Source organism: Prionailurus viverrinus, chromosome F1 (assembly GCF_022837055.1).
Source record: "Prionailurus viverrinus isolate Anna chromosome F1, UM_Priviv_1.0, whole genome shotgun sequence".
In the NCBI taxonomy this organism is placed as follows: domain Eukaryota; kingdom Metazoa; phylum Chordata; class Mammalia; order Carnivora; family Felidae; genus Prionailurus; species Prionailurus viverrinus.
This window is the reverse complement of record NC_062577.1, coordinates 36,602,786-36,622,160: the sequence shown is the minus strand read 5'-3', so window position 1 is coordinate 36,622,160 and position 19,375 is coordinate 36,602,786. Positions and strand designations below refer to the sequence as shown.

The window sequence follows — 19,375 nt, the reverse complement described above, 5'->3', positions numbered from 1 at the left end:
CTCTTGTGTTCGTGAGATGTTTAAGACCCAGATGAGAGAAAAATAACAAAGAAAACATACAGTCTTCTTGACTCACAAAGACAGATCTTTCAGCAGCGTGAGGAGATCTCGAATTTGCTCTTAATTTTGAAAAACACAAGGAAAAAAGTCAAGATTATCGGCCATTGTAAGATAGATTCGGTTTAAAAATTAGAAAGTGCACAGGATTTAAGATATTACCTCAGAAAACACTGCTTACACTTTTATAATTACTGGCTCATCTATCACTTGATTACAACCATGTATTCTCTTTCTGCATATTTTCACAAACATGCATAAAAAGTAACCCATGCTGAATATGCCTGGCATTGAGTAGAACACAAGATATGACTGTAGTTAACCATTTAACTGCTGAGCAGTTAACCCGTATGTGGTTGCTGACCCAGATTCTCCCAGACGGTATACTATGTGCAGAGGGTAAGATATTAAAGGATGCTCCGGACACGCTTTCAAGGCTCAGAAGTGCTAGCTGGAAGATCTACTCTACTGAACGATACCCCCGTGGCCTGAAAGAATTATTGTAGCTTTCTAAAGTGACTCATTCACTCCCAGGGGGTTGGTTGTCTGGGCTCAGAGAAAATCTGTCTCACTGATTATTAGTGATTTAGTAATTGGACGGTAGTGATGGACTTCTGATAACCTAGAGATTTGCTTTAGCTTCACTGGCAAAGGCCTGTGTTTTCAGGGTCAAAGATTACACCGTCTGTGTGTGTGTGTGCCTGTGTGTGTGTTGGGGGTGGAGAGGGGGACTGTACAAAGTACTGCTTTTCTGAATCTGCCAGTCCCAGTTCTGACTGTATCATCCTGAGCAAGTCACAATTCCACTCCTGCCTCAGTTTCTTCATATGTAAAAGCAGGAGGTGGGTCAAATGATCACCATGTCTTCAAACTCTGGAAAATCTGGTTTCTAGGCATGGCAACTCTTTTGATGCACATGTGCTGTTTTGAAAGCTGCTAGTTTTGTTTGTTTGCTTTTTACTTTTGTTTTTTATTTTTTTTTTAAATTTTTTTTTTTCAACGTTTATTTATTTTTGGGACAGAGAGAGACAGAGCATGAACGGGGGAGGGGCAGAGAGAGAGGGAGACACAGAATCGGAAACAGGCTCCAGGCTCTGAGCCATCAGCCCAGAGCCCGACGTGGGGTTCGAACTCACGGACTGAGAGATCGTGACCTGGCTGAAGTCGGACGCTTAACCGACTGCGCCACCCAGGCGCCCCTACTTTTGTTTTTTAATGTTGACTTATTTTTGAGAGAGACAGAGACAGAATGCGAGTGGGTTGGGGCAGAGAGAGAGGGAGACGCAGAATCCTAAGGCAGGCTCCAGACTCTGAGCTGTCAGCACAGAGCCCAACGCAGGGCTCAAACTCACAAACCGTGAGATCATGACCTGAGCTGAAGTCAGACGCCCAACCGACTGAGCCACCCAGGCGCCCTGAAAGCTGCTAGTTTTGTAATAATGATTTTGTCTTTCTCACACCAGTATCTTGGATTAGAATTAGAATTGTCCCTTACAGGTGTAGAGAAAACAAACAGCTCACTTACGTTTCCTCTCTCTCCTCTTCCCTAATCATCTTCCAGCTGTGAAACTGCACACTTTCTATGAGTATACTGTCCTTTTTTCTTTCTTTCTTTTGCTGTTTGTGTCCTATTTCATTAACTGTGATGTTGGGAGTTGTAATTTCCTCTTTCTCACGACGATATTTTGAATAGGACCTAGAATATCTTTTTTGCACCTTGTAGACATGTAGAAAAGCAGAACAACCCACCAAATCTCCTCTGGCCCCTCTGTTCTCTTAAATAGTAAACAAATGAAATCTGTATTCCTTCCTTTTATACATGGTGGAGAGTGTAACTTGTCCTGGGAGACTGAGCCAGGGGTCATTTGCAAAATTGCCTTATTATGCTATTACTTTCTGGGAACAAATAAGTGACTTTTCGTCTTGGGATTGTAGAGATACAAGCAATCTGCCCTATTAGTATATCACTTGATGGGTAATTTGCTGTGTTAACAAGAAAAAAAAAAGACAAAGGTTTAAAGGGGAGCATTCATCTTCCCAAATGATATTTAAAAATCACAACTTTTGCAGGAAGATAGGGTTTTGCAAACTATAACTTCAGTGGCCTTTCTTTTTTAATAGATATTTTTGAAACTGTCTTATCATAAAATCTTTGAGAGGAAATTATAAGTTTCAGAGATGTCTTGGAGGCCATGCCAGGGGAAAAAGGCTTTTTTCTGGACTTGTTCTTAGCAATGCCAGGTAGGCAATGCCCAGTGGATGGTCCACAAAACCTTCCCCAGAACAACATTTCTTAACTGCAGATCATGCCTCATTAGTGGGTCATGCAATCAATTCAGTGGGTGATGACCGGAAATTTTTGAAAGCATGAAGCAAATTAGACTAAAGCAGAATAGAATAGAAAACATCAGAGTGCATGGCATGGAGAAGTTCGTGTAATGTCTAGTGAAAACTTTAGTTTGGGGTGTGTGTGTGTGTGTGTGTGTGTGTGTGTGTGTGTATGAGAGAGAAAGAGAGAGAGGGAGAGAGAGATCTGTTTGGTACACCAAGTTCCAGTGTAAAATACATTCTTACTACAGGTCACAGTTTAAAAACTTGTATTTCTAGGGGCACCAGGGTGGCTCAGTCGGTTAAGTGTCCAACTCCTGATCTTAGCTCAGGTCAGGATCTCACAGTTTGAGGGTTCAGGCCCCGCATCGGGCTCTGTGCTGATGGTACAAAGTCTGCTTGGGATTCTCTCTCCTCCTCTACCCCTACCCCACTTGTGCTCACTCTCTCTCTCTCTCTCTCAAAGTGAAGACATACACCACAATACACATGTTTCAATGTGGGCTCCCAACAACTTACTTACTTGTGACAAGGTAAATATATAAATGAAAAGAATACAAATTCTTCTGAATGTGAATAGTTACCTTCCAACTCTATATTTAAACTGCCCCTAAGTTATTCTGAATTCTACATTTTTGTCTCTGAAAAATACTTCTATTGAATCACTTTTCCACATCAGCCCAAGGCAAACTGGAAAGTGGGTCAAATTTGTCTTCCTCTCATGGGGGTGCTTCCTACCTCTTTTCCTGGGGCGCCCCCACCAATGTTTGTACTTTCTTTCCCTTTCCTTTTTTCAAAGCATCTTCTCATGAAAGACTGATAAATGCATTAAACAGTATAAATGACTGATGATGCTTTACTATAACTCCATTCCCAAAGGTATTTATATTTTAGCCAAATATGAGACCTCACACCCTATAAAAGAATCTTGTAGAATTTAGCTGCAGGGCAAGGAAAAGAGAAATGTGGAGAGGAAGAGTGCTTTCCTAGCACCCTTCAGGTCCTAACTGTAGCTGGTGCTATTCCCTTCCAATGTCTTCTTTTTGACACGTAAATGATATGCATGATTTCTTTCCCTGGGGATTTGGGAACTACAACTTCAGCTGCTTTTCTTTTTTTAATAGATATTTGAAACTGCTTATCATAAAATCTTTGAGAGGAACTATTTTATGTTACTCAACTTTGTATTCATCTTACACCCACCTTACTGCCTGGCAAATTTTACATCTTTAATTAGTAGCAGTTATGACTGTGTATTATGTAATGACACTACTTTCTAACACATGTGGTAACATTGTTTCCCAATGTCAAATTAGGAAGAAAGCACAAATGCATGTTTTTATGCTGAATATGAGATGGTGTTATGTAAAACTGACACACACTTATCACAAAACCACAATAATAACAATTTTTAAATTACACTAATAATTTATTGAGTATAAAATATATGCCAGGCTCCCAGTACTAAGTATTTTGCCCACACAGTCTCACTTATTCCTTGCAAAACCTCTTCAATGAAAATACTGTCATTCCCTGTATACCCCCTGCACCATAAACAGCAGATGTACAATTTTACAGATAAGAAAACTAAGGCTCGGAGATTGACATCCTGCCTATCAAGACACAGTTACTGAGTAGCAAACAAAGCCATGACCCAAAGCTAGTCCACCTGCCTGCAAGGTCAGTTTTGCTTTCCTCGCTTTTACACTCACCTAAAATTGTCATTTTCATTTTCATTTCAAATACCTTACCTGCAGACTGAAAGACAAAGCTGTGAATGTAAAAACACCAGGAAGTTTCCTTTGTTTGTTTTTGTTTTTAATGAAAAACACTTTGATTATCACAAGGTGGTTACATACTCAGAAAACATCTGGCCTGACGAGCTAACTCAATGCTTTCTGCTTGTCGTCTCTGCAGTCTAGTATCTATCTCCACGTTCAAGTTATCTTTAAATGGAAAGATAAAGGACAAGAGAGTAAAGAGCTGGACAGGTGGACAGTCTCAACAGCATTGTGGTAGCATTCTACCAACTTGTTTGGATCTGTTCAGATAACTTTTGTTTCCCTGTACAAATCACAGTGCTTAAGGACATCTGCTATGAAAAGCACCATCTTCCATTTGCACTCAGCTTCCATATTCCCTAGTCCGTCTACACAGACAGTTTTTAATGGCCACCCTTTACATTAAAGGTCTGCTTTGTACTGTCCTCCTCAAGAGTTTTAAATCTCCTCCAAAAGTCCTAGGTGATCAGAAGCCACAGATGTCTAGCAGCCTCATCTACTCCCGTGACAGTAAAAGGAAGACATCGGTTTTGTAACAGATACACTGAGAAATCAAATCCAGGATTCACTTCTGTTCTTAGAACAGAGAATGAAACCACTGACGACCATGTGTGCTATGGGAGGTACTCTTAGATTCCAAACTTCTATAGCACTTTCCCATATTAATTCAGTCTTAAGTTTCAGGAAATAAAATAATTATGTAGTTAAACAGAGATCCTTATACAAACAAGTACCGTGTTTACAATGTAGCAATCCATTAAAATCAAAGAGAGGCATAGATTATGAGAACTAAAACCTGAGCCAAGTAGACTAGCACTCACCATTTGCCCAATCCCCATCCAATGACAGTAAACATCCTATTGGAATCTGCTCAGAAAACAAAGGCTTTACCCACCTAATGTCAAGGTAAACAGGTAGTAAAAACCCATTTTACACTACTAACTGGTGGTATCATTTTCACTCTTTAGGGTCTAAACACAACTAAATTTTGGTATTTTTTTCTTTTAAATTGGCACCAATATACTACAGCTTTTTTACTTGATAATTTTTAAGAAGTTCACTAGGTACTGGTTCACGTTGACTTAAATTTTATAGCCATAAACCATCTGAGTTAGAGGGAATAAAGACATTCTACTACTCAAGAAAAAAAAAATTTCCTATAGTTTACATGAAATGCCATCCCCCTAGACTAAGAGCTATATAGAATAAAAGCCCCATAAACTTAAGCTGTGATAGTCCTGAAATCAAGGTCATAAGATTCTTCTACTCTGTAAATCATACAAAGAAGAAAAGTAAGGAAAAAGTATGTTCAGCACCACGAATATATTAATTAGGAACAGAGTTAGGTCTCTCTTGAAAGGGCTGTAAGCTGTAATAGCTGATGACATACCTTAAGTTCTCTGAAGAAGATACTACTCCTGGCCCACTCAACAATGGAGAAGAGGGTTTGATCAGCCATTTTGCACATAAGCCCAAACGTGCTCAGCTTCTCATGCTTGCTTCGATTAGCTTGCTCTTGCTGCAAATAGGCCATGATTTTGGCCTGGACTTGAGGCTCATCTGGCTCACACTTCAGAAGTTCCAGTATCAGATGTGGGATGCTTGCCGGGGAGCTTGTCTGGTAACTATCCATATAGGAATAGCCCATGATCGACTCCGGTGAGCTGGTGTAGGGGTCTGGATACTCAGACTTGATGGCCCGGCTAGGAAAGTGACTGTATGTTTGGTAACCTTGCAGGCTGCCATGAGGTGGCATTGTCATGCTAATGGGGGAGGTTACAAAGGGACTTCTGTCATAGTCTGTGGGAGGCAAGGCAGCGTGGTTCAGAGGTAGGCCTTTGGAGGCAGAATGGATGTTCTGAATTGCAGAAGAGATGGTGAGCTCAGAGGGCATTGCTTGGATCACCTGAGACATGGCTTCTAGCTTAAGTCCATTGGCTCGGATGAGGGCTTTTTTCTGTTGCTTTAGGGCCCTGTCTCTCTTGTACATTGGCCCAAATTTATTCCTTCCCCCGCGCATTCGGTCAGCCCTTACCGCTGTAGGGAAATAAAAAAAAAAGGAGTAAGGGTATAAATAAGATGGAAATTATTATCATTCTCTGGATCTCCAGATATCTAGAAATGTTGAAAATTGTCCAGAAGTGTTATGTGTGTGGTTGTTTCACACCATACCTCTCAAAGGTTCCCCCCCCCGCCAAAGCCATGTCTTCCTTATTTATGAATTCTCTCCTCTAAGTGTTTGTCATCAAAAAAAAAAAATATTTTGGATACATGGGAACCTATTACTATTAACCCTTTGGTGGACTGAAAAGATTTCATAATTTTTGCTACACACAGGGGATCCTTCAGATTGCTAAGAAAGAGTATTATGCCTGTTGTGTCAGAATTCTCTTTACAGAAACCCAAACTGCTAAGAGGAAAAACTTAAAAATCAAATAACCCATTTCTGGATTAAATTGTGAATGTTTTCCCTTAGACTATCTTCCTCCCTCAAAGCCATTTTGACTAATTTGCTGCAAAAGATTGGGTACATGCTCTTCCTGGAAAATCATTTTCACCTGGACTTGATGAACACACATCAGATAACCACCAGTTATTGTTTTTAATTTAGGCAGAACTGGACATAATTAAAGCAAATTCATTTCAGAAGCTGTCAAGACAGTCCACCATCACAGTGCTGTGTGGAGTCTGGGACCACGTCTAATAAGTGAGTTAGCAGTTCTCTCCAAGCCCATAGTGGCCAATGGCAATTAGACAGAAACCAGCGACCTCTGACAGCTTCTGACATGTTGAAATTGCTGGAGGTTAAGTTTTTGAGCTTTTTATCTTAGGATTAGTATGGCATTAAAAATTTATTGTGAATGCAAGGTATCCAGAATATTGCACAAGATAACAGAGAGTTTTTCATCTGGGTGATAATTTATTGAATATTCAACTATTTCACATCACTGTTAAGGAAGTAGACCTCAGCCCCACAAGTGACTTACAGTTAATAAAGCACACTTTTTAAGGTAAAGAAATGCAACTTTTTCCTTTCATTAAAAAAAAAAGAAATCAAATTATATCATATGAAATCACAACATTTGATTTTTGACATTTTATCTTTTGAGTCTCATACTAGAGTAAACATCTCCCACAGTATTTTGCTGTCTGGAAAATAATAACGTGATTGGTAATAAATAAATGAATGAGCATTTCTTTCTCGATCTCTTTCCCAATCTCTTCTTAAAAACAGTACAGAGTTAACAGTTCTCATGATAACCAAAGTGGCTACTTCTATTGGGAAGGAATCTGTTAGCGATTCAGAAGATTTATTCGAAATCTTCTGAATATTTCTATCAAGTGTGAGTGCCACATAACAGAAAAGCTCCAAACAAAAGTAGCCTGTGCCTCACTGATCAAATAAAATGCATTCTTGTATCTGGCACTGAACAGTGACCGGCATGCCTTATTATTACTCTCTTTGCACTGTAGTTAATCTGTGGACAGTCAGTAGGCTGGAGGCTGAAAAACAGCAACACACCATGAGAGTCCATGCACCAAATTATTTACAGTGGTCACACATTAACTTTACTCCCTGCCAATCTGTACATTGTAAGTACCAGGTTCTACTCTTTCGACATAGTTTAACATGGCTTTTGGGGAACCACTCTCTTGTTCCTGTCAAACCAATGCTACTGATTTAATAGTTCATCATTTTTCACGTTTCCTACTTTCCACCTTCATTTTGCAGACTTGATCGTTATCTTACAAAAAAGAAAAAAGAAAAAGGAACGTGTTTTCCTACACCATCAAAACTTGCACTCCCTATGAGCAACTCCATTTCACAGTTAAATTAGCTTTGACTCTTGCTCAGGAGTCACGAAGTTAATAGTAACAATTATGACAATTAAACAATTTAAAAGATTAAAATCAGGCTTTTACTAAGTTATCCTGACTTGAAAACCGACAATACACTTTTTTTAATTTTTGCAAATTTTAAAATTTGTTCTCATTTCAATCACAGTCCTGTTTTCATCTCACCTGGCCTCTTTAGTGTCAGGTGCATCTGCTCCCCAAACTAAAAATTAAAAGAAAAGGGGGAGGGGGACTCCAAGACTGAAATTTTTTCCTGGTAGATTTCACCAGTATTTAAATGAGACTTGGACTGTTCTGCTGATGAAACATAAAAAGATCTTACATTATTGTCCATGGTGTTAGAAGACTAGGAGAATAATGTTACCGTATTATAAGTACAATGTTATTTTAAATCTTATGTCCTTGGAGAGTTTTAACAGGCACTAGTAGTCTTTAGAAGAAACTTACCTTCTAGCTTCATTCCAACACTTAGACATTTTTGAAATCGACAGTAAGGACAACGCTTTCTCTGTGTTTTATCAATTTGGCAGTTCTGGTTTTCTATACATGTGTACCTTTTATTATTTTGGACTGTTCGCTTAAAAAACCCCTATAAGACAGAGAAAATAGTGAGGCACAGTATAAATCTAACACCCGTCTCGTCCATTGTTTCATTTTAAGGAAATCACCAATAAATCTTTTCATTGAACCAATGAGCCCTTCCGTGGTTCTGTGGTTTGTTCTACATTTTAGCAAGATCAACCCTCCAAAACAGTGCTGGGCCAAAGTGGAGATTTTTCTGGCACTAAAGTTATATTCCTAGAATAACATCAAATCTTGGGGAGATGTGGATATACACCATTTCATCTCAACAGACAGAGAAAAATACATTCCATATTGACCAGTAATTTCAAAAAAAATCTGTTTTCTTATTAACCTCATATTCCAGATAAGGTACTCATGGAGCTCTGCACCGTTTGTAAGCAGCCTGATAGATTTTAGTGGCAAATTATTATAAAATACCATTGGAAAAACTGAACAGCAAAACACCCCAGATTTTTTTTTTTTTTTTTTTACAAATGTCAGCACTAGACTGTCGAGAGCAAGAGGATTTAAAGAGTAAAATGGGAAAATGTTCATAATTCCATTGAAATACATTCAAGTTGGGGAACTCTGTAATAAAAAAAAAAAAGTGAAACTGATGGAAAAGAAAAAATGTATAGCAGAGAGCTGAATTTTAGCACAGTGTGTTTTTCTTCTATTTCACCCAAAAGAATTCATCAAAACAAATTTTGTAGCTTTATAATATAATAACAGCTTTACCAGGATGGTATACTCTTTATGTTTATCTTACTAGCTATAAAGTGGAACAATCTTACTTTGTTATAGAGAATGAAGGGATTTTCCTGGCAGTGGTTTAAGTATTTGTACTAAGCTTTCTACTTTAAAAAATGTTGAGAAATAGCAAATAGTATCAAATGGACTGGGACTATATCAAAAAGGTCTGGGAGAAATTCTTGATGTATGGTTGATAGTAACAGGAAAAATTTAGTACATTTTAGATATTAAAACTTCTTGCATTTAAATAGGTCATATGACTTATTTATGAATGCCATTCTACTATAAACTGAGATGTGCTTTCTTATCCTTTATGATATAAATTTTTAAAAAAATCTTCAAAATTGTTTTTGGAATAAATCAGGATGAAATCATGCAGTTGAGAATTTAGACTTTTATCTGTGGATAAAAAATGTTTAGACTTGCAGCACAGAATACTCTGAAGTTAAAATATATTTGGGAAATACTTTGTCATGTTCCCTCTCAAGAACAACGATGCTTTAAATATATATAAGTCAAGCAAAATCAATATTTAGGACTGTTAGAAATAGAAGTCTTTCTACAGATACATCACTTTACTACAATAAAATATTTTAAAACCATGAGACGGGCAAAGTTTTCTAAACAGCATAAATTTTTTTAGCCTTTGGAATTAAATCAAACACATATTTCAAAGAATCATCTCCCCAGGACTAACTCTTTCTCTCATTTTTAATTGAGTCTATAAAAGACAGCCTCCATTTAGCTTTAAAAAGTAATCCAATGGTTTATTTTGGATTTAAACATTATATTTATCAGGTAGCAACGTGGAGGCAAACCTTGCAGCTTTCACAGGTGAGGAGCCCATAATGGTATCCAGACACTTTGTCTCCACACACCGGACAGAGTTCTTCAAGATCTTCATCATAAGAGTAATTCACCATTTTAAACTGAGACACTGAAACAAGAAAAAGAAATGTGTATACATATCTAATTAATTTACTATGTAGGTTTTAATCCTGCAGTGAAAAGCATTTTGGTGATCAGTGGGCAAATATCACAGGTAAAATATTATATATATAATATATATATAATGTATATATATTATATATATAATATTTTATCTTGCTATACTTAAAAAATAGTTTTATACAATGAAAGCAAAACATCTTTAGGACTCAACGAGCATGCACTTCCTATTTTTTTAACTTAAAAAGATTTCCAACTTCTTTTGTTAAGAATTTTAAACTGACCGCTGTGGAACACATAGGTCATAACTGCAAGACAGCAAATCAGAAAAGAAACATGAATTGCAGAAAGTAACCATTTAGAACTTCTTTTCAACCTTCTAAAGTTAAGATCCAAAATGTCACCTTTGCCTAAGGAAGAGAAGCAAGCTCTCGCATTCTCGCACTCTTGGAGTAAGTTTGCTGCAAGTACACAGCGCTTATCAGGATAGCAACTGCCGATTTGCAAACACTTGACCGAGAACCTGAAGCCCCAGAAACAGCTTTCCAGCAGCAGCCCCCACTTTTAACAGCCTGCGGCTGTACGTTCGAATCTGTTAGACTAATTGAAACATTCAGTTACTTATCGACAGGGCTCCTGTTCTGGATACTTTAGTCTCTTCACATTCGAAAACGTCCTGTTAAAATAAAGAAGGAAAAGAGGGAGGACGCCCGGATGGGAGGGGGGGAAAAAAAAAGAAAAGAAAAGATACACAGGAGGGTTTGGTTTCGTCCCCAAGTATTAAAGTCCTGCGATAAAACTTCACATGTTTCCGATAATCATTGCAAAATATAAACACCTTGAGATTGCCCGGTTAAAGTTAAACAGAAATCAGGCCGCGGCTACAAGCGGCTCACTGCGGGGATCGAGTAACCGCCTTCCGCCGGACTTAGCCCCTGCGAAGGCGTCATCGCAGCTAAAAGATGGATAAACTATGCACAGGAAGGGCAGTGGCCAGGAGACCCCAGATGATACCTGATCTAGTCCCTTCCTGAGACTCACTCGGGGGCAGGTCTCGGAGGGCGACGCGGCGGGTATCGGTGCTAAGGGGCAGGTCCGCGCAGCCCAGCCACCAGCTGTACCCCTCCCGGGCACCTTCCTGTGAAACCCCGGGGCGCGCTGTCCTTTTCGCCCCTTGCCCAACTCTTGCTCGGCGACACACAGGCGCACAAATGCAGATTCGAGTTTAAGTTAATCAGTGGCGTTTGCAGGGGGCGGGGCGGGGGGGTGGGGGGGGAGATGGGGGAACCGACGGCGGGACAAAAGTTTCCTTTGATTTGTTTACCAAAACGGAAAGAGAAATAGCTCCCACTGCATCCCCAAAGTTCCCGGCCACTCCATCACGATCATGTGGCCTCTTCGCCAAGGACTCGTTCTTTTCCTTTTTATCTTTTTAAAATAAAGTGGGTTTTTTTGTTTTGTTTTGCTTTTTGTTTTTTGTTTCTTTACGGATTCTGCAGGCCTCCGGAGAGGGCCGTGGGGAGGTGAGGTCACTTGCACCACTTGGAGGCTGAGGGCCGAGGACCGACCGGCTGAGTTGAGACGTCTCTTCCCGAGACACAGAGCCCTGGCCTGGGGCTTAAACCGGAGTGAGTTAGCCAGAGTTTGGGCGTGGGGGTGGGGTCCCGGGAAAAGATGTTCGCGTAGAAGCAGGCGCCTTGAGCTCCGTGAAGTAGAAGTAGAGACGCTAAGCGCAGTCCTCCTAGTGGCGCCAACCCTAAGAGGTCCGCGCTCGGGCTTTGGGAAGCTGGGGGCTTGGGGAAACTGAGGGTTTAAGTTTGTTTATAGCCCCATCTCTTCCAAAACTCGTAACTATTGTCCTGCGGCGTGTTTTCGGGACGGGAAAAACTGTACTTTACCAAGTGTGTTCTTCTCTATCTCCCCTTCTCCCAAAAAAGTAAACTCTAATTTCGTACCTAAGAGGCACAGCGAGGCAACCGTTTGCAGGAGGATTCGGTGCCCACTTCGGGGATCCAACGCCAAAAGACCAGGGCTGGGAATGGGGACCCTCTTGGACAAAGACAGAGGCCTTGTGGGTAGCCAGTCGCTGCTGTGCGGGACCCGGGCATCTTTCAGAGTGTCCCAGGTGCCGTACCCAAGTAGGCTTTCGGAGAACGGAATCCGTTGGGGCAAAGAAGTCCCTGTCTTTAGAAAGGAGAGAGGGCCGTGGGGCCTTGGAAAGCTAGGGCCGAAGGCACGCGGATAAATCACTCCATAGTAAGCTGTCCCGAAACCTAGTGGCGAGTCTTTCTGGTAGGACCAGGGCACGTCCCCGGCTGAGCCCAGAGCAAGCAAGGGAAAGGGGTCCCCATCCCCAAGGACTTCCCTCGAGGTGCAGGCCGAGTGGCATAGAGGAAGTCGTGCCCTGACCCTTCCCACGATGTTTTCGAACCCAAAGCTGAGCAAGCGGCCGGCGGCTTCTCCTGAGACCTGTGCACAATGGAAGTCTAACTTTCTGCTTTGGGACAGTAGGTCGTGTCAAGAACGCCCCTCCCGAACTTTAAAAGGAATACTACAGTGGCATTTCCCTCGCATCTCCCCCGCCCCCTAAACCCTTACTCTTGCCTCCCCTACTTCTTGACCCAGCGTTTCCCTGAGGGTCTTTTCCCTAGTCTTTCAGAAACGCGCGCGCCTGAACGAGGGGCAGAAACTTTCCCTTTGGACCTAAGATCGCGGTGGCCTCACGGGCGCCCAAAGGGCACTCCCTCTCCGCAGCTAGAGGCGGAGGGTTCCGGGATCCCACTCACGGCGCCGCGTCCCCCACGCCCCGACTTCGCGGGACTCCCAGGTACGAGCGCCAATGCCTCTTTGGGCCAACCGGGTTCCTCCAGCACCCAACCCTCAAGTTAGTCTCAGGGGCCGCAGCCCCCAGGGGATGTCCACAGCCCTTCCTGGAGGCTTGGAGAGACCCCAGCATCACCGAGAGGTAACCGACCCACAGGCACAACGCACGCGTAGCCGCCACCCTCTTTCCCCAGTCCCGGAGGGAGACGTCAGGGGCCCTGGGCCCGAGCGCGGCAGGCGCGCCGCCGATCCCGCACCGCGGCGTGCACCAACCCCAAACTCTGCTCCAACTCTGCTCCCAACACTTCCCCGGCGCTTTCAAGTTCGCTCAAGGGGATGGCAGGAAGCATTCCGGGATCACAGGCCCGCCTGCCCGCACATCCTGCGCGCGGGAAGGGGCGAGGATGGAAGAGCAACCGGTGACTTTTCCTAGCATTGTTCCCTCCCCGGCCCAGAGCAACTGCGATAAACTTCTGAAGGGCTTAATACAACCACATCTAGAGTCGCTATTTGGAATGCGGCGAAAATATAGCCAGCAGGGTTTGCTTTTTTTGTTGTTAGCAATCAAGAGGTAAGAAAACAAGCCGGGCTTCCACATTCCCAGCTCTGGGACTGTAGCAGAGGCATTAAGCTAAACCGGCGCCCCGTTCCCTCAACTAACTCGGCAATACGCGCGCAGAGGATGGGGGTGGGATAATTTTGGATTTCTTCAGTTCTGTCTGCGGTTCTGAAGTTGTCCAAATTAGAGCCAGTTTGCAGTGTCCCCCTGGGCTTTTGGGGGTGCCCAACATACATTCTAACGCCGCTAAGACCAGCTTTCCCGGAGCCTCCTCTCTTTGTAGCTGACTTTGCTAAGCAGGGTGTTCTTCCTCCACACATGAGCATTGATTAAAGTTCCCACCGATTCCAATGACCGAGAACCCGCTCCGGTTTCCAGTGAGGCATTTCATTTCTTAGAATGATCTTATTATTCTGAAGTATCTTTAGCCTGAAGCTGCCCCCCTCGGGTTGCCATAGAGCTTGAAACCTCTCTTTTCTTAATTAGAAGCGGCCAATTAGGCATTGCTTGGAAAACCTCCGCCCCGCATTGTTCAAGAGCCATAAACTTTTATGCCTGCCCCTCGGGAGGGGGCCTGCCGCCCGCGCGCGGCCCCACAGCCCGGCAGCGGCGAGCGCCCCGCAGGGCTGCTCCGGCGCCCGCGAGGGGTGGGCGGCTGAAGCCCTCAGGGCGAGCCCGGGGGCGGTGTGGCCGCGGGAACCCGAGCGCCGCGCAGCGCCTCCTTACCTTGCATGTTTTCCGGCATCTGCCCCTGTTCCCCATGCGATCGAGCCAGTCCCAGGGCTTCCGTCTCCACTTTGGGCAGCATGACAAGGCGGCCGCGGGCGGGGAGAGGGGGTCCGCGTCCGTCCGGAAGCCCAGCACCTGGACACGGGCAGCACAGATTCAACTCCGGCGGAAAGGAGGGAGGGGCGGCTGGGGTGCTGGCTCACCCACCCGCTCGCAGGAGCGTACCTCCGCCTCCTCCGGGGCCGCGGGTCAGGACCCCTGAGCCCCGTCCAGTCTCGCAACTCCGGAGCCGACCCCAAGCTGCTGGGAGGAGATGGCGGGCTACGAGACGCGGCGAAGACTGCGTCCGCGCGCCTGGCTTTGGCTCGGCTAGGGCGGCGGCGGCAGCGGCGGCGGCGAGGGCGCAGCTGCCCGGGGCGCGGATCCGTGCGCGGCCGAGCTCCGGGCGGGCAGCGGAGGCGGCCGCCGAGCTGCTGCTGCCGCCGCGGCAGTGCCGCTGCCGCTGCTCCCGGACGGCTCGGGCGACTTCTACCCCTCCCTCCACCCGCCCTCTGGCTCAAGATCGGCAGGGGTCTCTCTCTCTCTCTCTCCCTCTCCCTCTCTCTCGCCTCACTTCTCTCTCCCCTCCTCTCCGCCCCTTCCCCTGTCTCTGCTTCCCTCTCGCTGACTATCACAAGTGTGGAGTTGTGAAGTTACAACCCCCCTCTCCTGCCTCGTTTACTCCTCTCGCGTGTCCGAGAGCAGCCCTTCCAGCCCCGAGGGTGACGGTGCTGGGAAGGAAAGGGGGAAGATGAGGAGGAGAGGGGAGGTAAGTAGGCCGGGGGTAAGGGGAAGGCTGGGATGAGGGGTGATGACAGTGAATGGGGACGCGGGTTCCGGACTCGGTCGGACACCAGCCGCCAGCCAATGAGGATGAGGCGCGAGCTCCAGTCCCCTCGCCTGCCCCAACCTCACCACCCCGCCTTAACCCCCTCCCACCCCACCCTGACCTGGGGCGGGGGATGTGAATGCTGCCGGGTCTTACAGCTAGTGGGAAGCGACCTCTGTCTGAGCGCAGCGGCGAAGGACGGGAGGCTAGGGCGGCGATTTATTTCTGCGAGCTGAGGGGAAATCAGAAGGGACGCGGGAGTGTGTGAGTGTGCGTGTGTGTCCCCGCGCGAATATCGGGTCGGGGGCTGGAGGGGGAGTTAAGCACCCATTTAAACAACTTAAATGAGAAAAGAGATGTTGAATTCAGTTGACCGCTCTTCTCAGAAGAGCTGGCCTGCTCTCAAGGGTCTCCCGGCTTCATTGCCCATCGGTATTCAGTCCGAAAAGGCCCCACCATGGGCCCCAGGAGTCCTGCCGTGGCCGAGCGTCCCGGCTCACCGAGGACACCCATCTCGCCGAGAGTTCGCCCACTCGCCGGCAATGGAGGAACAGCTATCCCTGTTTCCCCCGCTCTTTACCGGGTCCTTCACTCATTTATAAACACCCCACCCCCTCCAGACTAAGATTACATTGGCAGCAGACTTCCTAAATTTTAGGGCACTGTGTTTCCAAGCAGAAAGCAACGATCGGACTAGGCTTTCCTTTTTCATTCTGGTGTCTCTGGTAGGACAATCCACATGAGGCCCAGAGGCCCAGCACTTTAATAAAGTTTTAAAGAACCATCTGTTATGTAAGCTCTTCGGCCACCAGCCCAGCCACATCTTCAAAGTTTTCAGATCTCATCCCAACAAGATGAAAAAACATTTTTTCCAGCCTCGTGACTGCATATGAAATGCCTCATATTCACTGTCTGCTGTGAGACTGGGTAATTATCAGAGTCCTCCCGCAAGGGGGTGAATTTGAATCTCAAAAGATCTGAATTTATTCTATTTGAATGGCATAGAGATCACACACTCAAACTGCCCAGGCCAGTATTTGATGAATTGAATAACACTCCAATCATCCCCATGATTAATCTACACTTTTATATGAAGCGGGTTGTTCATCACCCACCCACGCCTGGTAATTCAGGTACTGTTGGCTCTCTAATTTTTTTTTTTTTTTTTTGGTCATTTTGTTCTTCTTCAATGTATATTCAGAATCTAGCTTATTTAAATCTCAGTTTTGTAGCACCAAATTTCATTAAAATGTTTAAACTTGGGGGGAGGGGGACCAGCCACTAGTTTGTAAAGGTCAGTGGGATGTAGTTGCCAAAATGAGTGACCCTTAAGATGATCACATTTCCAGGGTAGCATCAACTAACACTGTCAATTCATTTTCAATATTACTAGTTGTTTTTAAATATCATTGTAAATTAAATAAGTTTTGTGGCTTAAGTATATATATTATATATAGAATATATACACACACATACACACAGTTCAGAAAAGGAAAGGAGTTGTCTCAGGGCTCAACTCAGTTCTTGCTGTGCTTTGTGGATTTGGATGAACTTTGAAAATCAGTTTATTCCAAAGTCTTAATCTAGGAACAGCCTCCTCTCACTACAGTCAAAGAGCTCATGGGGGCACTTATGTAGCACTTTGCAAATACCAGGCTGGCAGCTTTGGGGGGACTCCAGACTCTTGGTCCTCAGAGGGAGCTTCCAGGGTGAGGGAAGGTCCTCGGATTGGTAGAGCTGGAGGAAGAGGTTGGGAGAGTTTGAAAGAAGTAGAAAGGGGGTCTGACAGGACCATATATTTGTAGCATGGCAAAAGTGCTTGCCTGCACTTGAGGCAGAGCCTTGACCTAGCCAAGGAAAACTTTGTGATCACATTCATAACCCAGCTTCAGCCCCAGAAGGGGCTTGCCTAGACCACCCTAGCGCCTTTTCAGTCCAGGCCAGTCTGCCCTTGCCTCACACCCCAAACCAGGAATGATGGTGACAAAGGAGCAGTTGGCATTCATTTCTCTCCTCCCAAAATCAGAGGGGGCAATGGTGGGGAAATAGGGGCTGCAGACAAGGTTTCAAAAAACCACCCTTAAAAAAAAATCCGCAGTTGTATCACAGAAGAAAGATCCAAGGTGCTTCGCCTTGCTTTGAAGTTCTTGTCCAGGCTCACGGCTTTTCCCCCCGATCGGAAGGGGCACCTAAATAGCAGGTCTCAAGCAGAGAGAAAACTTCGGCGTCCCAGGCCTCCTGCTCCAGGAAGAGAAGAGTTCCCTAGGGTCAACCATATCCAGATCCCTATCCGGGACGTCGAAACCCCTGCCGGCGGTGGACAAGGGGGAAATCTTCCACTGGAATTGGTTCATGTCAGAGACCCGAGGGCACACTCACCTTTTCCCGGGTCGCTACGTAAGGGCTTTAGGGGAGCGGCAGAGCCCCCAGCCCTGGGGCAGACGCAGAGGGTGGGGCGGCGGCACCAGGCTTCCCACATCACGCTCATTTCCGCCCTGCAAGTGCATCCTTTCCAAACCCCCTGAGTTCCCTGGTTCCGAACGATCTGGTTCCTTGACCCTTCAATTCCGCTGGGCAGGGGCCCACACTGGAGCCCCGGACCCTCTTGCCCTGTGACCTGGGATCGGCCTGGGCGTCTCCCAGAACACCCTCTGGGAAGGATAGTTGGAAGAGGAGGAGCCCGGGCCGCCCACGGTGCCTCGGATCGGTTACCTGAAGATGGTTCTAGGTTGCAGAGGCAGCAGTGAGGAAGGAGAGCCAAGTGGACGCGGGAAGGGGAGGCAGTGATGGGAGTAGGGCAACAGGGCCTGTGTGGTATAAACCTTGATGCTGGTGGTGGTCTGGACTGACGGACAGACACATCGATCGACTTGGAATGCTAAAACGCCCGCAGGCGGGCAGACGCATCCCATCCTCCGCCAGGAACATCTAACCTATTGCCCCCCTGCCTCTCAGTGGATGCACACTCAAGAATCCACCCCGTCTGGCGGGAAACAAGTGGTGGCGGAGACCACAAACCAGAGGCCGGGAGACCGGGGGAGACAGTTCCGGCTTTAGCTACGGCGCGGATTCACAATTTCTCCCCTCCATTCCTTTGCCAACTTCTGACAAACTTCTCTCCCCTTTCCCCTCACTTCCCCCACGCCTCCACCTTCTTTCCGACGAGACTGGTCTCCAGGGCTCGTCCTTCCCGGTTCAGACTTTGTCTTAAAGCGTTGATTGACGGTTGCAATTACAAAGGATGATGGCTCGGGGAGGCTCCCGCGCAGCCTTGATGAGCCCGAGGAGCGCAGTCCTGGCATATTTTATCCAGGCTCAGCGTTACGGGGCCGTGCGCCCCATTCACCCGGCGGGCTGCAGCTGAGGAGGTCTCGCACTCCCCACCCGCGAGGATGTAACTGCCTCGCTCTCCTCCCCCGCCTCCACTTGTGCGCTGTTCCGCGCTGCATTTCAGAGAGCGCGCCGGGAACAGCCTGCCCTTGACCTGACCTGAGAATTGTATGCCAGCCCTGCGCGCTTAACGCTTGCAGGCCGCAAAGGGAGTGAAAATGTCATGATTTTTTAGAACTGGTTCAACTTTCCTGGGCTCTTCCAAGTGGAAGACCCACCCCTCCCGCGCGCCTAGGTGGGAGAAGCCCCGCATGACCTACCGAGTCTCGCACGAAACTTTCAAATCTGCATTCTTGGAAACAATTTCTGATGTCTCCTCCATTTCTACTTCTTGGTGTTTTTAAGGAACCAGAATCATTACTTTTTTTTGTAGCACGTGTCTGCTTTTCAGCCTCAGAAGCAGCCTAGATATTTTTCGGGAAGTCTCCACCAAGTGGCCGGGATAGCCCGAGGGGAAAGAGAAGCAAGTCTATCAGCTTACTGAAAACTCGGGCTCTGCCTAACTTTTCCGCCCCTCCCACTCAACAAGCCCATCAGAAGCCACTTTTGCCTTTCTCCGAAAATTAAGTTTCGCAAAGAATTCCAGAGTTCCGCTCCAGAGCTCTGGAGGCTGGGCTATTCGCCCCCGCCTCTAGTCTCCAGTCCCCCCCGCCGGCGTCCAGAGCGCTTTGTTTTAAGATAAGAAGGGTTAAATTTCAGTATAGACACACAAATTAC

At 45.8% G+C, this 19,375-nt stretch overlaps 1 protein-coding gene across 3 annotated transcripts in view; it reads right to left on the bottom strand.

Annotated features, from left to right (window-relative positions):
- The window catches only part of NR5A2 (nuclear receptor subfamily 5 group A member 2), a 121,951-nt gene extending 110,483 nt beyond the window's left edge, over window positions 1-11,468 (bottom strand). The window contains exons 1-4 of one of the 3 annotated variants that reach the window (XM_047841551.1): window positions 11,304-11,468; window positions 10,160-10,278; window positions 8,472-8,613; window positions 5,557-6,203 (exon numbers count right to left, since the gene is read on the bottom strand). In XM_047841551.1, coding sequence (XP_047697507.1) covers window positions 5,557-6,203; window positions 8,472-8,613; window positions 10,160-10,264 — 894 coding nt within the window. In that variant the 5' untranslated portion in view covers window positions 10,265-10,278; window positions 11,304-11,468. Of the gene's footprint in view, window positions 1-5,556; window positions 6,204-8,471; window positions 8,614-10,159; window positions 10,279-10,693; window positions 10,848-11,303 lie in introns of those variants that run through there. The other 2 variants (XM_047841552.1, XM_047841550.1) reach the window with 2 other exon arrangements.
- Window positions 11,469-19,375: the final 7,907 nt, after the last annotated feature.